The sequence below is a fragment of the Schistocerca nitens genome, chromosome 8, assembly GCF_023898315.1.
Source record: "Schistocerca nitens isolate TAMUIC-IGC-003100 chromosome 8, iqSchNite1.1, whole genome shotgun sequence".
In the NCBI taxonomy this organism is placed as follows: domain Eukaryota; kingdom Metazoa; phylum Arthropoda; class Insecta; order Orthoptera; family Acrididae; genus Schistocerca; species Schistocerca nitens.
In genome coordinates, this window is record NC_064621.1 from 382,394,619 (window position 1) to 382,416,450 (window position 21,832).

At 42.3% G+C, this 21,832-nt stretch overlaps 1 protein-coding gene across 1 annotated transcript; it reads left to right on the forward strand.

Moving 5' to 3' along the window:
* Positions 1-1,627: 1,627 nt before the first annotated feature.
* LOC126199582 (glutathione S-transferase 1-like) lies at positions 1,628-20,497 on the forward strand. Its single transcript, XM_049936506.1, has 6 exons — positions 1,628-1,699; positions 6,820-7,031; positions 11,843-11,901; positions 11,996-12,137; positions 15,477-15,644; positions 20,339-20,497. Exons 2-6 carry the CDS (start codon positions 6,891-6,893, stop codon positions 20,495-20,497), a joined length of 669 nt encoding a protein of 222 aa, XP_049792463.1. The 5' UTR covers positions 1,628-1,699; positions 6,820-6,890.
* The last annotated feature ends 1,335 nt before the right edge of the window (positions 20,498-21,832 follow it).

Consider the following 21,832-nt stretch of genomic DNA (forward strand, 5'->3'; position numbering starts at 1 on the left):
CCTGACTGGAAGTGGAGAGAAAAAGGTCCAACGAACGTGTATCTGGAAACGGACGGTGTGCGTGCAATCACAAAAAATGTCCCGGAACACAGTACAGAGTTGCATTGCATCCGCGTCACAACAAATGTCCCAAGTGACCACCATGCAGTGCACGTTTTCACACGTCGCATCATTGACTGCCGCTCTCTTTCGCTTTCACAGTGTTGGTAGGCCACCTGCCTGGACTTGTACTAGGATTCGTTTCAATATTCTGTAGAACCCGATTCTCCAAATCTGGTGTACGCACGGTCCGCCGCATCCCTGCACTTTAGTCTGTCCGAAAGGACCCATGATCACGCAAACGCCCAAAAAGACCTTGAAAGGTTGTATAATGTGGTTGGTGTCCGTGAGGGTATTTGTTTTGGTATAGCCGTGCTGCCTCTCGGCAGTTTCCACCCACTTCGCCGTACACAAACACCATCTCGGTCGGCTTGTTCCCGACATGAATACCGACCGAACCATTCTGCTGCTTACAGTACGCTGCACCAATCAAGGAGGATATAAGATGAACATCAACAAAAACAAAACGAGGATAATGGAATGTAGTCGAATTAAATCGGGTGATGCAGAGGGTATTAGATTAGGAAATGAGACGCTTAAAGTGGTAAATAAGTTCTGCTATTTGGGGAGCAAAATAAGTGATGATGGTCGAAGTAGAGAGGATATAAAATGTAGACTGGCAATGGCAAGGAAAGCGTTTCTGAAGAAGAGAAATTTGTTAACATCGAGTATAGATTTAAATGTCAGGAAGTCGTTTCTGAAAGTATTTGTATGGAGTGTAGCCGTGTATGGAAGTCAAACGTGGATGATAAATAGTTTAGACAAGAAGAGAATAGAAGGTTTCGAAATGTGGTGCTAGAGAAGAATGCTGAAGATTAGATGGGTAGATCACATAACTAATGAGGAGGTATTGAATAGAATTGGGGAGAAGAGAAGTTTGTGGCACAACTTGACTAGAAGAAGGGATCGATTGGTAGGACATGTTCTGAGGCATCAAGGGATCACCAATTTAGCATTGGAGGGCAGCGCGGAGGGTAAAAATCGTAGAGGGAGACCAACAGACGAATGCACTAAACAAATTTAGAAGGATGTACGTTGCAGTAGGTACAGGGAGATGAAGCAGCTTGCACAGGATAGAGTAGCATGGAGAGCTGCATCAAACCAGTCTCTGGACTGAAGACCACAACAACAACAAATGTTTTTGAACTGACGATGAAGGGTGGTTAAAATACCAAACTAAAAATTAAGTATACCAATAACATTAACTTCGTGCTTTTCCTGTGATTGGGACTAGCATTACAAAACACAATTTCCGCTGTAGAGTTAGGACTGTCGTACTGCCTCACATAGTAGTAGATAATCTTGACTCAGCATTCTTTAACGCTTACTCTGTCCTTAGGTCGAGGTGTTTACCGCTACATCACCAGCGGAAGTATTTCTTATCTTAGCGGCGTGATGCAGCACTGCCACGTGACAAGACACAGAGAAAAAGCAGAGAGAGAGAAAGAGAGAGAGATGGAATTCATGCTCTGACTAGGCTGGCATGAATGGACAAGTTGACTCGCGGTATATAGTGAGCTGCCTGCGAGGTTACAGACAAATTCCTCTTCCTGGAGTGCATTGCTACACAGCAAAATTGCTTCTTCACTCACATTCCCAGGTAAGTTACAGGAACTTCAGTGTTCTTCGGCTAATGGTTATTTGATATAAGCTGAAAGAAAATCATTTCGAAAGATAATGTCTAGTGCTCGTTGCGACTAATGAGTAAGACGTCCGGTGTGGCCGTGCGGTTCTAGGCGCTACAGTCTGGAACCGCGTGACCGCTACGGTCGCAGGTTCGAATCCTGCCTCGGGCATGGATGTGTGTGATGTCCTTAGGTTAGTTAGGTTTAAGTAGTTCTAAGTTCTAAGGGACTGACGACCTCAGATGTTAAGTCCCATAGTGCTCAGAGTCATTTAAACCATTTGACTAATGAGTAAACTGTTTTATTATTAATGCATTTTACTTGAAATACTTCATTTTTTTTATTCGCCAGTCTCTCTACTGCATTTGCGTCGTATTTTATTTTTATAACGCGTTTCCACCTAGTGTTCCTATCGTAATTTCTGTTTTTGTCGTATCTGCATCGTGTAGTCTGCAGTTTCTAGACTAGGTACTTTTCCGGATATCTAAACTTCTTTTGCGCTTGGGGTATCTCGTAGATCACTACCGAATGATGTAGCTCAGTAGTTAGCACACTGCAGTCGTATTCGGGTGGACGACTACTCAAATCCTCGTTCGGCCATCCAGATTTTGGTTTTCCGTGATTTCTCTAAATCACTTCAGGCAAATGCTGGGATGGTTTCCTTGAAAGGACGCGGCCCATTTCGGCCTTGTCCAATGCGATTTTGCACTCCGTCTCTAATCACCTTGTTGTCGACGAGACATTAAATTCTAATCTTCTTTTTTTCCGAAGGTGACTCTCCTCTGCTAGTCAAAGTGTCTAATCTTTTGTTTCACTTGTTCGTATTCTTCCCTCTCTAATAAGCCCGTAAGACTTTTTGTTGGTATTATAATGGACGAGACACACACACACAGAAATTCGAAAGGTCATTGGCGGTATCTCTCCTGCCGTAGCAAATGGGTCACTTTTCACTTCTTGGATATTTTTAATCACCGAAGAGTGTAGAAGAGAACCTCTTTCCGTTTCAAGTAATTATTTTTATGTACATCCAACTAAGTCAATGGTTCTTTTAGAAAATATCCTTTGTCTTTTATTGCTTCGTTTTTAACCATATTTTTAAGCCAACACAACATGTAGGATTGAAACTTTCTCCATTTTTGTATTTCTTTTCTCATGTCAAGTTTTATAATTAGAAACTTGTTTCATTCCGGCTCATGTAAGATTTTATGTTATTATTGTTTTAAAATTATTATTATTTCTCTTTTATTATTATTATTATTGTTATTATTCGAAGTTGGCCAACTTAGGACCATGTGAAACAACTGACTTATGACGTCTCATTTGGCTTTCCAATACTTCTTCATTTTGATCTGCACTGTTCTCTCCTTTGTTGTGTCGATGTCCAACAGTAGTGACAACATCTTGTAGAGTATATACTCGTGATGTATGTAATCAAACTAGTATTTCATGTGTTCAACAACACCTAGGCCAAGGAATGAAAATACTCTTTTGGTTTACAATGGACCTGAAGATGGCGTAAATGTTGCCCCGAAACTAGTCCTTTGAAATAAATTTCTTTGATGACATGGCTGCAGTGGTTCGTTTTCTTTATATGTATCATCAACCGCTGTTCCATGGCTACTAGAACGATTGACTTCTACAAGTCTGTGTTTTCTTCTGTAAACCCTTGACTTACTATATCATTTTCCATGAATCTATGTCTGTTTTCTAAGTCTTTGTCTCTAATTCACAACTTCTGTAAATCTTGCCTAGCTTCTGTACACCTCGAAATTGAAGTTTTCATATTTTTGTCGAAGGAAATGAAATTTTTTCGTCCACTTCTTGCCCATTCTTTTTAGGTGACCATAAATTGTGATCCGCCCCTTTCTCACTGTGTGTGTTAAATTTTCAGTTTTTTCATAAACCTCCTTGTTGCGTCTTAATTTCAAAATCCCATGCTCATACTTCGGACCAAAAATTTTTCGAATTATTCTTCTTTCCTATCCAAATTACTTAACCGTTTTGCAGTGTTTATAGCGATGACATCTGATGTTTATAGACACTTGATTTTAACCATCACACTGTTAGGCCTCAATTTTGCATTAATAGATAAGGCTTTTTTAATTGTACGTGTGCTTTCTTGAACGGAATTCCATCACCACTTTCCTCTACAGTGACTTTCAAGAATTGTACTTGTTGTCAGTTACTATAATGTATTACAATGATGTTATCATCTGCTGTATATATTATACATCCATAAAAGCTTTTATTTATCACATTTACTCGTCTTGTCTGTAATAGTAATAATAATAATAATAATAATAAAACACTTCCGAAGCGCCTGTTCTACTGTGTGTCCTATTACACCAGCAGAAAATTTTTTAATCAATTGCTAAGCGGTTGGAAAAGATGAAATAGAGTAAATATCTTCCTCCTAATGAAATTTCCACCAATTACTTCGGTAAGAAAGCCCAGTTTCTACGTATATATCATCTAAGGTGCAAAACTAAGCTGAAAGACGAAATTACGTTAAATCGAATTTGACAAAACAAAAATTATAAAATCTACTAATTATGGAATTGGCAACAGCCAAGATGAGTGGCAGCCTTTCATTTGGTACACAACATTACTGGACCTCGCCACCCATGTCGCACTGATGCATTCGAGCATTTTTGGGGTTCTTGCTTTATACTATGCACAAACATCACTTAACTTTGACTTGCTAATGTACGAGGACATGTCAATAAATAAAAGCAATTTGTTCTGCTCCATAGATTGATAACACTACTCAACAATGAACTGCCTTAACCTCACTGTTATTCTTGTGCGTTATAGTTGGACACAAACGTTGGTGGTGAGTTTAGGCTCGTTCTGTGCAACTACGTCACGCATTCTCCGGTAGCCAATTAGCTTTCAGTGGTGTTCCGAGCGTTCTGCTGTGAATGTCGTATCCAATGCGAGCATTAAACGTGATCGTAGCGAGTTATTTGGTGAATTTGTATTCCAATTGTTGCAAGTTGTCTTGTGGCTGATAGCGGTGGTAAGCGACTAATTCTACTCAAGCAAGTGAGAAACATAATTTGCGTGATACACGCTTACATAAAGCGCAAAGCACATGTATGCACGTACCACAACTGTCGCTTGGAACCGGCAGCAATGCATTCCCCGTCCGATTCCCGACCTGGGCTAACCGCCATCTTTTGTGGATCGCTCTATAGCTGTGTTTCTTCAATGAATAGCTCTTTATATTCATAGCATTTCTTTAAGAGCCCCCTGTTGCCCGGATGCACCAACTAAGAAACTAGGGGAGTGATTAGTTTTCGCTACTTTGAAGGGAGTGGCACTTCGAACATTTTTCGCAGGATATGACTACAGTGCAGCGGTTAAATGATGTTGGAGAGGATGGATATGTGTGAGCGACGAAGTGCTTTGGATAAGCCGTCCATTTCTAAATTGGACAGGCATATCGAGACACCTGAGCGAATGATTCGTGATGATCGTCGTGCTAGAACTGATGTTATTGTACATGAGATGTTGTACCTGTATGAGAAGAAGATTACACAGACACAAGCATATTTATTTACACTGTTTACATGATTAATAATTTTATACTCAACTGAGTTAACCCTGGATGTAATTGTTCCACTGTGTCACAGTGCAGAATTTTGGTTATTAGTCCAATTCTTAGTCGCCTGCTGATCTAATTTGACTGCGAGTCTTCCGAGCTCTTGGCCAGAGCCAGAGCCATGTATGATCGACGAAGGCAACGGTACCTCAAACTGAACAGTAGCCACGGTTCAGAATTTTCAGTCGTCCGGGAATCTTTGAACTACTGTCAGGTTTGTGTTCGTTGGATACGTTGTCACATGACTTGTTTGTCACGCGAACAGAAATGTTTGGGTGTATCGAAATCATATTTAAATCCGTTTTGAAGAGGAACGAGAATGCATTCTCAGGAGCACAGTACCTGCTTACCAGATGATGGTCTATGAGGCGCAGAGCAGACCTACGTCTTTGTCTAAAGTAAAAAATTTGGAAAGCCAAACTCCTGCAGGGAAGTTGGTGATGACTTTGGTTTGGGATATGAAAGGTCCACTGCTAGTTCATTAGACTCCACGGTCAAACAGCAAATAGTGGCAGCTTCTATGAGCTATTGCAAGATATGAAACACCATATGAAAATTAAGAGAAAAGAGAAACATTGAGAATGTGTGACTTTACTTCAGGATAATGCGCGCCTTCTTACAGCTGCGTAACAGTCCTGTGCATTCAGAATCTTGGTTTTCAGTGCTGGGAGCCCCACCACACTGTCATGACTTAACCGCAAGTAATTTTCATCGTTTTGACCTGATTTAGGAGCACTTGCATCAATCCCAGTTTTTATTGGAAGACAAGACTGTGCAAGCGTTGCAAGAGTGAATGTGCACGATGCCAGGAAACTTCTTCAGGATGCAGTTAGCAATTGCATTGTGGTTCAAATGGCTCTGAGCACTATGGGACTTAACATCTATGTTCATCAGTCCCCTAGAACTTACAACTACTTAAACCTAACTAACCTAAGGACATCACACAACACCCAGTCATCACGAGGCAGAGAAAATCCCTGACCCCGCCGGGAATCGAACCCGGGAACCCGAATTGCATTTTGGTTGTGGGACGTTATAGAGGGAGACGATATTATTTACTATGATGTTTGTCCAATAAAAAGTTTCTTTTCAAATAGCTGCCTTTACATTTAGACTTGTGGTTGTGTAATAATAAACGATTGATTGGGGATTTGAGTTTAGCTGCTAAGAGGAATACAACTGTTGCATTCTAACATTACGCCGCACTATATGTATACCGTATAAACGACTGAACTGAGCTACGTGGATAGCACGCTATTAAACTACCAGAATAACTCATGTAGCTATAATTCTTTACAATGTAGAATAAAATCCATATGTATCGCAAAACAAGTATATAATACAACAGAGCTTATACCATATCACCTGTAATGTCTACTTTTTCTGTTGATGGAAAATATAAAAATTACTTAATATATAAAGTAACCATATCTATCTGTAGTTCACTCATGTACATTGATTCGCTAATGGCACCTTGCATCTTTACTGCAGCACCACAGCATCCCTTTGTGAACTGACGCCTTTATTTTTATTTCTCTATTCAACGAGGAGATACTGACGTCATGCCCATCACGCTGTACTTCGACGGAGCTGCCCCCTCTTCGAGGATAGCTCTGGCAGTAGCAAAGGCTGTTGGAGTAGACGTCATAGTCAAAAAAATAGACTTGGCTTCGAAGGAACACCTCAAGGAAGATTATCTCAAGGTATGCTGCAACACTGCAGGAGTTTAGTCTACCAGCACGGGTGGCGCAAACTGGGAAACTATGTGAAGTAAAGAATCTCTCTCTCTCTCTCTCTCTGTGTGTGTGTGTGTGTGTGTGTGTGTGTGTGTGTGTGTGTGTGTGTTTGTGTGTGTGCGTGTGGTGTTTCTTTGCCGTTTATGGGCACTCAACAGCGAAGTCATCAGCGACCGTGAAATTTAGTTCTCTAGAGCTCAGGTTAACTGCTCACATACTCGACTTTACTGTATATAATTTTGTTTCTAAGAACTTCTTATAGTTTCACGTAGAACTGTTTGAACACAGTTGCCTTTTCGTAAAACCTTTTGAACGAATGGTTTGCCTTCAGTTCCTTTCCCATAGTATTAACTAAAAGAGTAGTAGAAAGTGCAGCACCTTAAAGTACAACCAGAATTGTCGGGCTTAGGACATTCCAAAATAAAATCGGCTGTAAGTGGCAGTCATATGAAAACGAGACAGATGGAAAAATATGTAAACTGTTCATTTTTTCAAAAGTAGTCGCCATAATTGTATATTCATTTATCCGACTGTGAGACAAGACGGACAATGCCGACATGGAAAAACATCTACAGTTGCGTACGGAACCATGATTCTACCCGGGTGTGCGCGTCTTCGTCCGCAACAAACCGATGAACACGAATGTCTTGGCGACAGGTTCCTCCCGCTTCCTTCTCATTTTCCTTAGCGTCATGAAAATGCCTTCCAATCCAGTGTCTTCCTGATCCATTTGTTTGTTTTCCTATTTTCCCAGTGGTTACGAACATGCATGTTCAAATGGTTCAAATGGCTCTGAGCACTATGGGACTCAACTGCTGAGGTCATTAGTCCCCTAGAACTTAGAACTAGTTAAACCTAACTAACCTAAGGACATCACACACATCCATGCCCGAGGCAGGATTCGAACCTGCGACCGTAGCGGTCTCGCGGTTCCAGACTGCAGCGCCAGAACCGCGCGGCCACTTCGGCCGGCGAACATGCATGTCTTTACTGCTCACAATCCTAATGTTTTAACTGGTTTTTGCATTAAATGTCCCTGTCTCATCGCCGTAAAACTCGACTGATAATACACTCTGGTTGTAAACTACCCTTTTCAGACGCATCGGAAGCTTACTTCTGAAAATCCTGTTGAGTTTACCAAACTAATTCCTCTCCATTTTCACTCTTTTGTTCGTTTATTTTGGTACCCATACATTCACTACCTTAAACCACCGTAAAAATAACAACTCATCCACTGGTTTTATGGCTTCATTGTTGATTTTTACGATTTTCTCTTCAATGCCTTGTTTGTGTAACATAGGCCAATTGGAATCCAGACATGTGCTGCCGTTAGAACAATAAAAATAGTATTCCGCACAACGTTCAATTTTTAAAAGGCTAATGGATGGAGTATGCAGAAGATTTCAATGCAGAAACTCAGCCCAATTCTGTAAAACTACAAAAACTTCTTAGACATTCTCCAACAATCTTCCGAGAGACCTATTACACGAGGCTGCAAGCAATAATTTATTCCAGGCCTCACAGCTCAATCAGAGGGCATCCTGAACAAACAAAATCACTGTACTAGCAAGTCTTCATTCGGAACTGAACTAATGGAAATGCTAAGTGAGAGGAAAGGGACTGAATACTGAAGGAAATGACACGACCGATTGTAGCAAACTGTCCTGGAACTTAGTCAGAACCCTCAGCTGTGAGCGTTAGGTAGTTAAACAAACGTACAAAGTAAAACCCAACCAAGTTGGCCACCAACTCAACTCTAAATGGAAAATCAATATATAGCCAGAACCAGAATCAAATACCTTCATTGTGCCATTTGCCCCTAAATAATCCAACTACCCTCAATAAAAAGAGAAAGAGCAGCTGTTATGGGCGATTTTTGTATGGATTGGATGAAACACTTCGGCCCTGGAGACCAACAATGGAACCTAAAGATGCGGAGAAAAGAAAAGGTAGTAACACTGGGAAAGACCCAAATTCCCCAAAGAACTGTCGATCTATATCACTCATATGTCAAGCATGGAAACTCTATAAACAACTGATACTGACCCTCATTGCAGGCATCGTGGACCCAAAGCTCATCCTTCAACAGGACAGTTCCAGAGCAGGGAAATCTTACACCAGCGAAATCTTGGGTCTTATTGAACAGACAGCGGAAGGGTGCCTTGGTTGACCTACACTCTGCATGGTACAAAATGACAAAACTGTGTGACACCCTTATGTATTACCAGATTCTAAAAATCACTGAATCACTGCTCAAAAAGCGAATGTTCTATGTCACAATAGGGCAGAAGGAGCAGTTGACAATGGCAGAACAATAGGCTTGCCGAGGTTAGTTGTTGGTCCATGTTCTATTCCTCAACCTCTATACCAATGACCACCCAACATCAAATAACGTGTCTCACTTTTTGAACGCCGACGATCTGGCCATCACAGCTCAACGAAAGAATATTGAGGTGATACAAAAAAATCTGGAACGCGCTCTAGCTGCAGTATCAGAACACGATCAGGAAAATTTCTCCGAATGAAACCCCTCAAAGTCAAAAGTCAGCGCCTTCCATCTTAACCCATAACGAGCAAACCGACAGCTGAAAGTAAACTGGAATAGCATCACCCTTGAATTCACAGATACCTGGTTGTAGACCAATCACTAACGTATACACATCACTGCAATAGGGCACGTCAGGAAGTCGCAGCCAGAAATAACATACTTAGGATACTGGTCAATAGCAAAGGCGGAGCTAGACCAAACGTACTGAGAACAACAGCCTAGGTACAGCGATTCTCCACGCCAGAATAGGTTTGCCTGGTGTGGTTCAGATACATGCAAGCCAAAAAGGTCAGCTTAAACTTAAATGAAATATACTGATCGATAACTGGGATGAAACCTATGCCCCTCAATAAACCATATGTGGTCCCCAGATGTACAGACTCATGCTCCTGAAGAGCACTGAGAAGGTGAAGCATTCCTTCGATGAACGCCACACCTCATTTGACGCTTTCTGTGGGCCTAGAAGACTTAAATCCAGCAAGACAGTCTTGAACAATGAACTTAGCGAGTTCCCAGACGATTACCCTCCGCTACAGGAGATACCCAGTGGCGAGAACTTGGGTTGAAAAATTTGGAGGAGCCTGAACAGCATATGAACCGATGTAGCACCAGTGAACGCAAACATGATGGAGTGGAGTCTCGTAGACAAATATGATGACAGATGGGACTGTGGCGAATGTGAAGTATGGAACATCTCCTGACCTGTCCTAACTGTTCCAGGGAACATAAGCTAAATTGCACCCCATCCCAACAGGCCTTGGAAGGCCCAGCTACCGACCGTCCACCGTGTTATCTTCAGCTGATAGGCATTATTGGAAGTGGATATGGAGAGTCATGTGGTCAGCACACCACTCTTCCGGCCGATGCCAGTCTTCGTGACCCGAGCCGCTACGCTACTTCTCAGTCAAGTCGCTCCTTAGTTGGCCATACAAGGGCTGAATGGACCCCGCTTGCCAACATTGCTCGGCAGACTCGTACGTCACTCATGCTAGTGCTAGCCACGCTCGACAGCGCTTAACTTCGGTGATCTGACGGGAACCAGTTTTACCACTGTGACAAGGCCATTTGCCCAGTAAACGTTCGCTCGATTAATTATGGTGGGGAAGCAATTAAGCACTGGACGTACCATAATTTTGAAGTGAAAAACTTTGATCTCTGGCCAAGAAAAAATAAAGTGAATATACTATTGTGGTTGATCAACTGTGGTGTGCGTACTGTAAGACCTTCAGTACACACACCATCAGATTATTTGACTTGTCGCTCTAACGAAGTAGGAGAGTGTCAGCAATATGTCTCGTGGTCTTATCATAGCGTGTTTATCTCCTGCCGTTAGGTCAGATGATAGAAATGCCACTGGCACACTTATAGTAGCAGACTGACGGTGACCAACTTTAAATAGAACTTGATTAATTTTCACACACATTTATTAAAATAGTAACAAGCATAAACCTTACGTAACTTGATTCTGGATGCTATTTACAATTGACAATCTGAAGTTCCTTTGGTCTTGGTACGTTAATCTTATTCTCACATATCTCTGATACTTGACAAAGTGTCTATACATTTCACTTCATGGCTATGTACAGGAATATGATAATCTTATTATGCGCAGACTGAAACTTAACTATAGACTGGTACAGACTAATGTAGACTGGTACAGACTGGTGCAGACAAATGCAGACTGACTAATCTGAAGTCTGTACACTCGTTATAATACCTCGCGCGTTCATGTATCACTGCGCGAGTGTGATCTGCGAGGAGAAAAGGTTCTACGTTAGCAGCAATCTCATTGGCTGCGTTACATATTAATATGCGGATCGGCGGAAGCAGAATTTGGTCCGTCTCTAAGGCAGCGCCATCTCGTAGTGCGGAGACGGACGAGCGCTGCGCCTGCGGTGTTGTGCATAGCGGGGCGCGCTCTAGTGGGAAAGTTGTGTACATGCTGACTATGCGGAACTATGTACACAACACCTACATTTTATTTTTTCGAATACATTAGCTGTGTAATGCGCACAAATTAACACTATGTGTAAAACCAACTCTTCGGGAAGACTTCTGCTTTACAAGATGGAAACATAATGTAACTACTATTTTCAGGCGCACCTACCGTTTTCCATTTTCCTAATTTATTGCATTTCACTTTTATTATACCATGTGAATTAACATTTACAGCAAATTTTTGTCGCTACTGTGTCAGCTTATGGCAAAAAATCATTTTCCTTTGTTGCAGTTAAATCCACAACATATGGTACCAACGCTTATCGACAATGATTTCATCCTTTGGGACAGGTAAATACAGATAAGCATCATGGTTAAGAAAATATTCTTCTGTCCACCGAAACGGAACTTAGCTTTGCTAATGACACTGCTTATCTCCTGACAGCCACGCAATAGCAACGTACCTCGCTTCACAGTATGGCAAAGACGATTCCCTCTACCCAAAAGACCCAAAGAAGCGAGCGGTCGTCATCCAGAGACTGTTTTTCAATGAAGGAGTCCTGTATTCTCGCCTAAGAGCTGTTGGCGTAAGTATTTTTATTGACATTTGCCAGGCGACATCTTTGAGACATCCTAGAAAATAACAGTGTAATGTCTTCTCTTATAATTTTATGTCCTCAGTGATTTGTGTACACTGCTGCTAGCCGTGAATCTGAGACACTGTGAAACTGAGTATTAAATGTCTTTACAAAGTTAAAAGAGTTAAATGTTATTCTATCCACACTACAAAAGTGTGATCTGAGTTCATGTCTCAAAGAGAGTGATTTCAGCATAAGTGATTGGTGAAATGCATTAATTTTTATAGAACCAGCTGTAGAGAAAGCCTTCACCTAGACTTTGTGACAAAAAATAAATTAAATAAGAAATATTCGGTTCAGATACGGGTATCCCTCATGCCACAAAAGTAAATTCGCGCAACTTTGCTTACGGGCAAGAATCACTGGCCTGATTGCCAAACTTTTCTCTTCTTTCAGTCTTGTGCTCAAAATGGCTGTTCAGTTCAAGAAACTATGAGGTGGGCGCGCTTCGCGTCTACTTGGTGACGCAGATGACAGCGAGAGAGCAGGCAGGGAGGAAAACTCGCTGCCGACACATGGTTTATTCCACTCGCATAGCTTCAAAGGAGGCCGCCGAGCTACACTTCATAATTAGATAGGCGACAACCGAAATCGTCACGTGTCCTCTCTCCACGAGACCCTGTAGACTAAGTTTGAAAGTCATGCAATATATAGTTGTTAAATCCGGCAGTCAGTACTCAGGAACTAAATTCATCCACCCCTTTCGCTCCCGCCCTAGTTGCTGGTAAATACTGTAGTTTCCATGAAATTATTCCCCACCGGTAGAGTGTAACTGACGTCAGCTTCGGTCCGAGTGAAGATTCACTATCGTACAACAGTTATCTCTAGTACTGAGGCAGGTGTTTCTGAATTGAAAACAATGCATGTCCCTGCATAACATGTGGAAAATGTAAAATCTGAAGACACTTGTCGAGATTAGGTATACAGTGTTAAGAACTTCTTTCTATACACAACGTTCGTGGAAACTACAACATCAAGACGAATAAATATAAAGTAATTAAATTTTATAGATAGATGAGACGTATTGTAATATATAAAAGCTCATATATTTTAGTTTCATTCACATTTAATACCTTTGTTACTTGAAGGCCATCATCTGGTACCGCACTACATTCTGTTCTACGACATTACCCAATCCTGTACCCAGCACTGCTTTAAATGTGATACTAAACAAACTCTTAGAAAAATACAACCGTAGCTTTCTCTGCTGTCATCATTACACGATCACTTGTGTGAACCGACACGCTTGGTGTCAAATCACACCAACAGTCGGAACCAATCTGGCGGCTGTTCTACTTTCGTGCCCTTGCACTCACTAATGTTGCACCATCATCGGTTGACAAATAGCCATCGTAGTAGTTCATGTGGTTGTAGTTCGTAGCACATTACTTAATTCAATTGTCCTGCAAAGCCATTCTTGACAAAGTAATATGTGAAACTGAACACAGTTTGCTGAAGAGGTGACAAATAAGAAGGTTAGAAGCCACATATTTACAGTATTTATTATGATTGAATAGCATACTTTTAGTACATGTTAATAGCTACCAGGAGGCCCTTGAGTATGCTCCAGAAAAACAAGTGAATTGTGGTAAAGAACTCAGATTCATTACCCAAGCGATAGTAATGCAGACTTATCGTTTTCATTAAGAAGTTTAGTGTAAACTTATGTACTCTCCACTTGTTTTAGTAACTGATTTAGTTCTATACATAACATATACAGTACAGAAGTGATAATGTAGCCGGCCGGAGTGGCCGAGCGGTTCTAGGCGCCACAGTCTGGAACCGCGCTACCACTACGATCACAGGTCCGAATCCTACCTCGGACATGGATGTGTGTGATGTCCTTAGGTTAGTTAAGTTAAATAGTTCTAAGTTCTAGGGGACTGATGACCTCAGAAGTTAACTCCCATAGTGCTCAGAGCCATTTGAACCGTTTGATAATGTAATGAGAGAGCAACACAAACGTTTATTCAATGAAAATGATACATTTAATTCGTTTTTGAGCATCATTTTATTTCGGATGGGCAGTATGTCATTCCTGTTCAAATTGTACGTATGAAGTACAAATGAAGATTTCGAGTGTGCCACAGTAGAATATGCGTTCATTAGAATCAACTCAATTAGCGCACTCATAGAGAGGAATTTATTCAGTTACAGCACTTTCTGATTCTCTGATGTTCTCAAAAGAGTGCTACATGCGTGTCTTCCTATCTAGAAGCTTTATGAGCCTCTAGAGAATTTGCCTATTTTTATCGATGCAGATAAATTTGTATTTCTAGGTATTACTCTCAATCTGTACACTGAGCGAGTTGTGAAGGAAACACATGAGGAATTTGTAGAGGGATTTATACTTCAGGGAGAAGAAATTAAAACTTAAAAAAAAATGACTGAAGGGAATGGCCAGCGTTTATAAAAGAGATTGTGAAATGAACGCTAACAAAAGTAAAAAAAAGGGTATTGGATTACAGCCTATTTAAATCGGGTGATGCCAAGGGAATTAAATTAAGAAATGAGACACTGAAAGTAATACCTAAATTCTGCTTCTTGGCAGTATAAAAGTGACTATGGCCGAAATGGTGACGATATAAAATGCGGACTTGAAATAGGAAGGTAAATACTTCTTAACAGGGAAATTTTTTAATACTGAATATAAACGAAATACTAGGAAATATTTTCTGCAGGTGTTTGTTTGGAGTATAGTCATGTATGGAAGTGAAACGTTGACGATAAACCGTTCAGAAAAAAAAGAATACTGAAGCTTCTGAAATGTGTTGCTACTGCAAGATGCTGAAGGTTATATGGGCAGATCGGAAAATAATTGATAAGAAAGTACTGAACACGATTGGGAAGAAATCAAATTTATCACACAACTGAAGTAAAAGAACGGGTCGTTTGATAGAACACTTAATGAAGTATCAGAGAAATAGTCAGTCTGACAATGGAAATAGTGTTGGGGTTAAACACTGTAGAGGAAGACCAAGGCTGGACTGCAGAAAGCAGGTTCAGACGCATGTAGTCGGCAGTAGTTACTCGGAGATGAAGAGGCGTACAAAGGACAGATTAGCGTGGATAGCTGCAACATGCCAGTCATCGGACTGAAGACCACGACAACAACAATTATTCCTGCAGGTAGGCCTACACTGCACTGCGCGTCCTCCGAGTTAGGATCTATTCTGACCATTGCTTATAGGTGTTGGATTTCCACCAATTTTAGAGTATTTTGTACTCGTGTATTTCCTGTGACTCATCAAATGTCGATTCTACGTGACACATTCTGTTACTTTGCAGACGCCTTTATACTTTGGGCTGAAAACAACAGTGGACAAGGACAAAAAGGACGCCCTGTATGAGGCACTCGACTTTCTGGAGAAGTTCCTGGAGCGCACTGGCTGGGTGGCTGGAGACCACGCCACTATCGCAGACATCGCATGCGCTGTAACCGCCTCCAGCATAGAGGTAAGCGCCTATGCAACGAGGATTGCTACTTTTTCATTTATTTTGAAATTATGAGACGTTTTCTGTAGGAAACTGACCACTTATATCCTGGCAAGAATTAATGTGTAGTATGTTTAATAGACACGCAAAAACCAACATGATCTTGATGCGTGTACAGACGTTTTGATACATATTTTATTATTCCATTTATAATTGTTATACCTATTACGAAGTATGAACTTTAGAGGCTTTGAATTGGCAAATTGGTGAAATCAATTGGATTAACTACTCTTAGATGCATGTAGAATCTCCCATAATGACAATATTACAAGACAGATGAGAACAAATATTACATAACTGTATTAATCAGAATTTATGACCGAAATAAATTGCTTAAAATAATATTTCTAAACCGATGGTAAAATTAAAACCAACATAATCACGGTATGGCTTTGATAGTGGACTTGTTTGGAAACACGGAGGATGAATCCTGATTGAGGTCATTCGTCGTTTACCTAAATACTTTCTGGAGAAGAGCGGGACTTTCGTTCAACAAAACTGCAGCTCTCATCACGTTTCAGCCAAGCTCCTAGTTTGTCTATGATCACTTTTATATCGACGACTCGCTAAACTTTAAGGCACCATCTGAGGTAATACTTATAAAATTGTAGCTCGGTACCGTTTCGTGTTAGAAATATGGAGCTTTATTTGCAGTGTGGGAGACAAGAAAGAAAAAGTAATTCAGCTATATCTTCCATAAATTCAAATGGTTCAAATGGCTCTGAGCACTATGGGACTCAACTGCTGAGGTCATTAGTCCCCTAGAACTTAGAACTAGTTAAACCTAACTAACCTAAGGACATCACAAACATCCATGCCCGAGGCAGGATTCGAACCTGCGACCGTAGCGGTCTTGCGGTTCCAGACTGCAGCGCCTTTAACCGCACGGCCACTTCGGCCGGCTCCATAAATTCCTCAAAAAATTTTCTGCACCAGCTTAATATCTGCGAACGTTTGAGGGCTTAGATGCAAAGGGACCAAGGAATGAAGCAATAAGACTTATCATCATCATCATATATTTGCATAAACAGGCATTTAGGGCAATGCTAGAAACATAACACATAAGGAAATGATCAACACTTCTAGTCCACAAATCATGACTAAATACAATCACGTATTTTTACCCATTGCCGGTTGTTGGATCTGCTTCCTCCAGGCTTACCAAAGTTCTATCTTTCCACCCCGTTCGCGGACAACCGCTTGGAAGGCTACCAGTTTGTTGCTGTATTAGTCCTGTATTAATACTTTGTTAGGAAGAGCACCCTATGTTCGGCGGTACAGATCTTCATTGTGTCTTCTTTCCGGTCTTCCAGTTTCTGCATTGTGTACCTCACCATAAATTTTCCTTAAAATCTCAAATGTATTGATCCGCTTTTCCATCGTGCACTGGCCCACGTCTCATAACCATACAATATAGCCGGCCGCCCTAGTGGCATGTGCAGCTGTAGCTGTATCTTGCTTTCCTGGGATACGATGCGTGACATGTATAGGTGATTTAAACTGTAGTACACCGGTTTACAGTTGTTATTCATCGTTGAATTTCCGTCTCTATCTCACTTTTATTCGACCATATTGACCCCAGGTACTTGAATTTTTCGACTGTTTCAAAATTGCGACCGTCTAAACTGATGGAGTCTATTTATTTTTTGTCGGCGGGAGACTAATATTATGCTTTTGTCATTGACCCGTAACCCTAATTTCTTTGCTTCTAGCATAAATCTAGATGTATCTCGCTTCATTCTGAGTTTTGCCCACAAACACCACATCTTCTGCAAATACAATGCTTGCCTCACTTTCAACCATCTCCATAACCCTATTACGGCCAACTGCATGTCTCATTTTTTCTAGCGCAATGTTGAACAGAACTGGCGACAGACTGTGAAGGGCGCCGACAACTGATTTGTACAGCGTACTTGACAACTTAATCGGTTGTAATGAGCTGCAATCAGCTTAATGTACTTCATTGGTCTGCTGAAATCTTGCACTGTCTTCCAGAGGTCTGCTCGTTTAATTCTGTCGTATGCAGATGCGCAAGACTTATGTAACTAAAAAGTAACTTCACTTTAAAACAATAAAAAGTACAGGCTGACTGTCAGAAAGATCACACATCACAATGATGAAACCGTAACCTGCTGCTGGGTGTGATGCACTGTCATGCTGTTCACATTGTGGTCTAGATATTTCTGCTCAACACCGATCCATTGTTCGACGGTGGCCCTCCTGAGGTCATACAGTGTGTGATCACTGTACGTGAAATGACACACTGCGAGTTTCAAGTGGCTCCAAGCATGTTCAGTAGTGTTCATGTAAGCTGAAACCGCGAACCGTTCCAGTTGGTTGATTAGTGCCTTCTGGAGGAGGGTATTCACAAAGCGGGTGCCGTGTGCATTACCTTCCTGAAATACGACCGGACAACAGGTTGGAGGATCCTGCTTCTATATTGTACTGCACTGAAATTGGCTTGAATAGAGATGGAAGGCGTCCGACATCTGTACACCGTATATTGGTCCCAATACATGACTAATCAATCTCCCATCTAAACCTGTTGGACGGAACACTCACATGTGTGTATTGCTACCTGTCTGCCTCCACACTCCTCTATGACTATCATCAGGTGTCACACAAGTTGCGAACTCATTATTGAAGCTGTTCCTGGCGTTCCCTTGCCCACCTTTTTCGCGCACCACGGTGCTGTGGAGTTTGTACTGTTCCTCATAGTGGATGCCTTGGGACCAATTTGATTGCATGGGAACGGCGGAGCATCGCATGGATCCCAGATGCCTCCAAGAAGGCAGCGTAAGTTCATCTACATAATCCATGTGCGAACCTAAGATCCATAACTTGTATGTCGTGGTCATCAGATGATAATGACGGGGGCGATCACTATGATGCAGAAATTAAATTTTTTGTTTGTCATGATAATGGCTGAATGTTCGAATGACATCGTTATGAGCGACGCCAATTCGTCAAGCAAATTCCCGTGCTGACAACTCTTTTTGAGGGAAAGTGACAATATATGCTTCCATTGCGCAGATACCGCTATATAGAGATTCTGTGCGGTCAAAAGGCCTATTGAGAAACAAGTTTACAATAATTAAAAAGAAAGCTTCTTCTTAGCAGTTTACTTTGTGATGTTGGTATCCGTGTCCTGATTTGGCTCGTGGCGTTCTTGTTGTATGTACACTACCTGACAAAGAAAAATGAATCATCCACAAATTGAGGAGGAAACGAAACGAAATTTCATAGGTTGAGAGAATGTGTGACGTTATTTCAGTGATTACAGTCTCGAGTCAAATTTACAATGTGCTTGACATTTTCCCAATTATCAGTATGACGATGAACATCCACTGGACTGGATTCATGCACTGAGTTGGGAGGAGTGTCATGAAGCCGTTCTATGCTCTCCTGAGGCCAGCTGGCCACGGCTGTTGGGAAGGGTGTCATCACCAAGCTGGCCACAACTGTTGTGACAACTCCTTCATATCCTGGATACTGCCGCTGGCACAGAGTTGACTTCTGAACTGGTCCGATACATGTTCTGTCAGGGACGCATCTGGGAATCTTGCTGGCAGCGGGAGTGCCTCCGTATCGTTCAGACAGTTCATAAAGACACGTCGCGTGTGTGGACAAACATTGTCCTGCTGAAATATGGCGCCACGATACTTTCGCGTAAGATGTAACACGACATGCCTCGGCCTACTGTTATGCTATTAGAATTAGACACTACCAGTCGTGACCTTAAGTTATACCTGGTAGCTCCCTAAACCATGACCATTGGAAGAATTGGAACTCTCTACAGCTCGACGCCATACTCGCCCATGATGCTATCTGTGGCAGTCATCACTGACCACAGTGCGACGCCATGCTTCCCCGTGACGGCACCACTCCAAACGTAGCAGTTTGTGTTGTGGCGTTAACGGTAGCCAGTCCTGGCTGCTGCCAATCTCCGAACAATATGGTGTGGAATAACACGGAATGTTGCAGGGAGTCCATTCCTTGTTCTCGGATGGCAGGTGCAGATGTCAAGGTGTTAGGATGTGGTTGCTGTACAGAATGGCGGTCCTCCTTCGTGGTGGTCAGACATGGCTTGATGACTATTATACCTCCCCTCACGTCCCCACGCCGTGCAGCATCAGGACGCAATCGTATCTGAATGCGTCACAAGCTTGAATATTGCATCCCAGTGCCCAGCCAGCCAGATGGAGACCCAGAATGGGGCCACTTTCAGATTCTATCAGGGGCTGATAAAGCTGTCTCATATGAGTGCGCGACATCTCTGTGTTCTTCACAGTGATCAGTCAACGTCTGTCGCTGTCAACCCCGTTCATATAGCCTACCAGGCCCAGCCCCAGCAACAACACTAATCACGAACTTCACTAACGCACTCAGGTGGCTGTTTCACCTGCTACAGAGAATTGCAACTCTTTATCAGTTAGTACAACCCATCCCCCCACACCCCACCCCTTGAATTGTACGTGTACACTGACATCCGATCATGTCTTCTGGCTGCTTAATTTTATTTTTATTTTTATTTATTTATTTATTTTTGTCAGGCAGCATAAGTCATAACGTTTCTATCGGACTTCCTAGATAGCAAAACTTTTACGAAAATCATCAAGAAATAGGTTAAGCGAGGATACGCATCCTGTCTTCAGGCTATAGGAGCAGACCTGAGCGGCTTCCCGAAGACCCGGGACTGGCTGGGGCGCTGCAGGAAGAGCATCCGCGGGTTCCGCGAGGCGGACGACGAGGGCGCCCGCTTCCTGGGGGAGACCATCCGAGGCCGCATGCAGCCGCACCAGCTGGACCGCTAGCTGGGCAGCCAGATCACTGCCCCAACATCTTTATCTGCTCACTCACTGTTGTAACTGCCATTATTCAAAATAAATATCCGTTCATTTCCTATCATACTCTTTTCTTCTGTATACAGTTGGTAGTAGTTTCCCTGCCTGTAAAATGATTTCCTCTCTTTGGTGTTACCAGACAGGACAAGCAATTGTCCTGTCCAGAGTGGCAACATCGACGTACCTGCGTCAGAGAAAGTGGAGCAGACGTACAGAGAGATACAGCTGTCATTGCCGATGAAGATTTATGCAGCCCGCAATGTTATGTCTGGCCTTCAATGACCACACGCAAAATTTTCATATTCTCTCACTCTCTACGAGCAGATTATTAGTCTTCAGAAAAAATGAACAGGGCCTTTGTGTATGAAATTTAATGTACACTACTGGCCACTAAAATTGCTACACCAAGAAGAAATGCAGATGATAAATGGGTATTCATTGGACAAATGTATTTACAAGATCTGACATGTGATTACATTTTCACGCAATTTGGGTGCATAGATCCTGAGAAATCAGTATCCAGAACAACCGCCCCTGGCCGTAATAACGGCCTTGACACACCTGGGCATTGAGTCAAACAGAGCTTGGATGACGTTTACAGGTACAGCTGCCCATGCAGCTTCAACACGATACCACAGTTCAAGAGTAGTGACTGGCTTATTGTGACGAGCCAGTTGCTTGGCTACCATTGACCAGACGTTTTCAATTGGTGAGAGAACAAGAGGTGACCGAGACGTGTAACCAATGGCACCCCATACCATCACGCCACTATGGCGATGACGAATACACGCTTCCAATGTGTGTTCACCGCGATGTCGCCAAACACGGATGCGACCGTCATGATGCTGTAAACAGAACCTGGATTCATCCGAAAAAATGACGTCTTGCCATTCGTGCATCCAGGTTCGTCGTTGAGTACACCATCGCAGGCGCTCCTGGCTGTGATGCAGCGTCAAGGGTAACAGCAGCCATGGTCTCCGAGCTGATAGGCCATGTTGCTGCAAACGTCGTCGAACTGTTCGTGCAGATGGTTGTTGTTCTGCAAACGTCCCCATCTGTTGACTCAGGGATCGAGACGTGGCTGTACGATCCGTTACAGCCATGCGGATAAGATGCCTGTCATCTCGACTGCTAGTGATATGAGGCCGTTGGGATCTAGCACGGCGTTCCGTATTACCCTCCTGAACCCACCGATTCCATATCCTGCTAACAGTCATTGGATCTCGAGCAACGCGAGCAGCAATGTCGCGATACGATAAACTACAATCGCGATAGGCTACAATCCGACCTTTATCAAAGTCGGAA

Coding starts and splice junctions, on each gene's coding strand:
- LOC126199582 (XM_049936506.1), top strand. CDS start 6,891: ATGCCCATCACGCTGTACTTCGACGGAGCTGCCCCCTCTTCGAGGATA. Junction 7,032..11,842: donor TCAAGGAAGATTATCTCAAG/GTATGCTGCAAC, acceptor CCTTTGTTGCAG/TTAAATCCACAACATATGGT. Junction 12,138..15,476: donor CTCGCCTAAGAGCTGTTGGC/GTAAGTATTTTT, acceptor GTTACTTTGCAG/ACGCCTTTATACTTTGGGCT.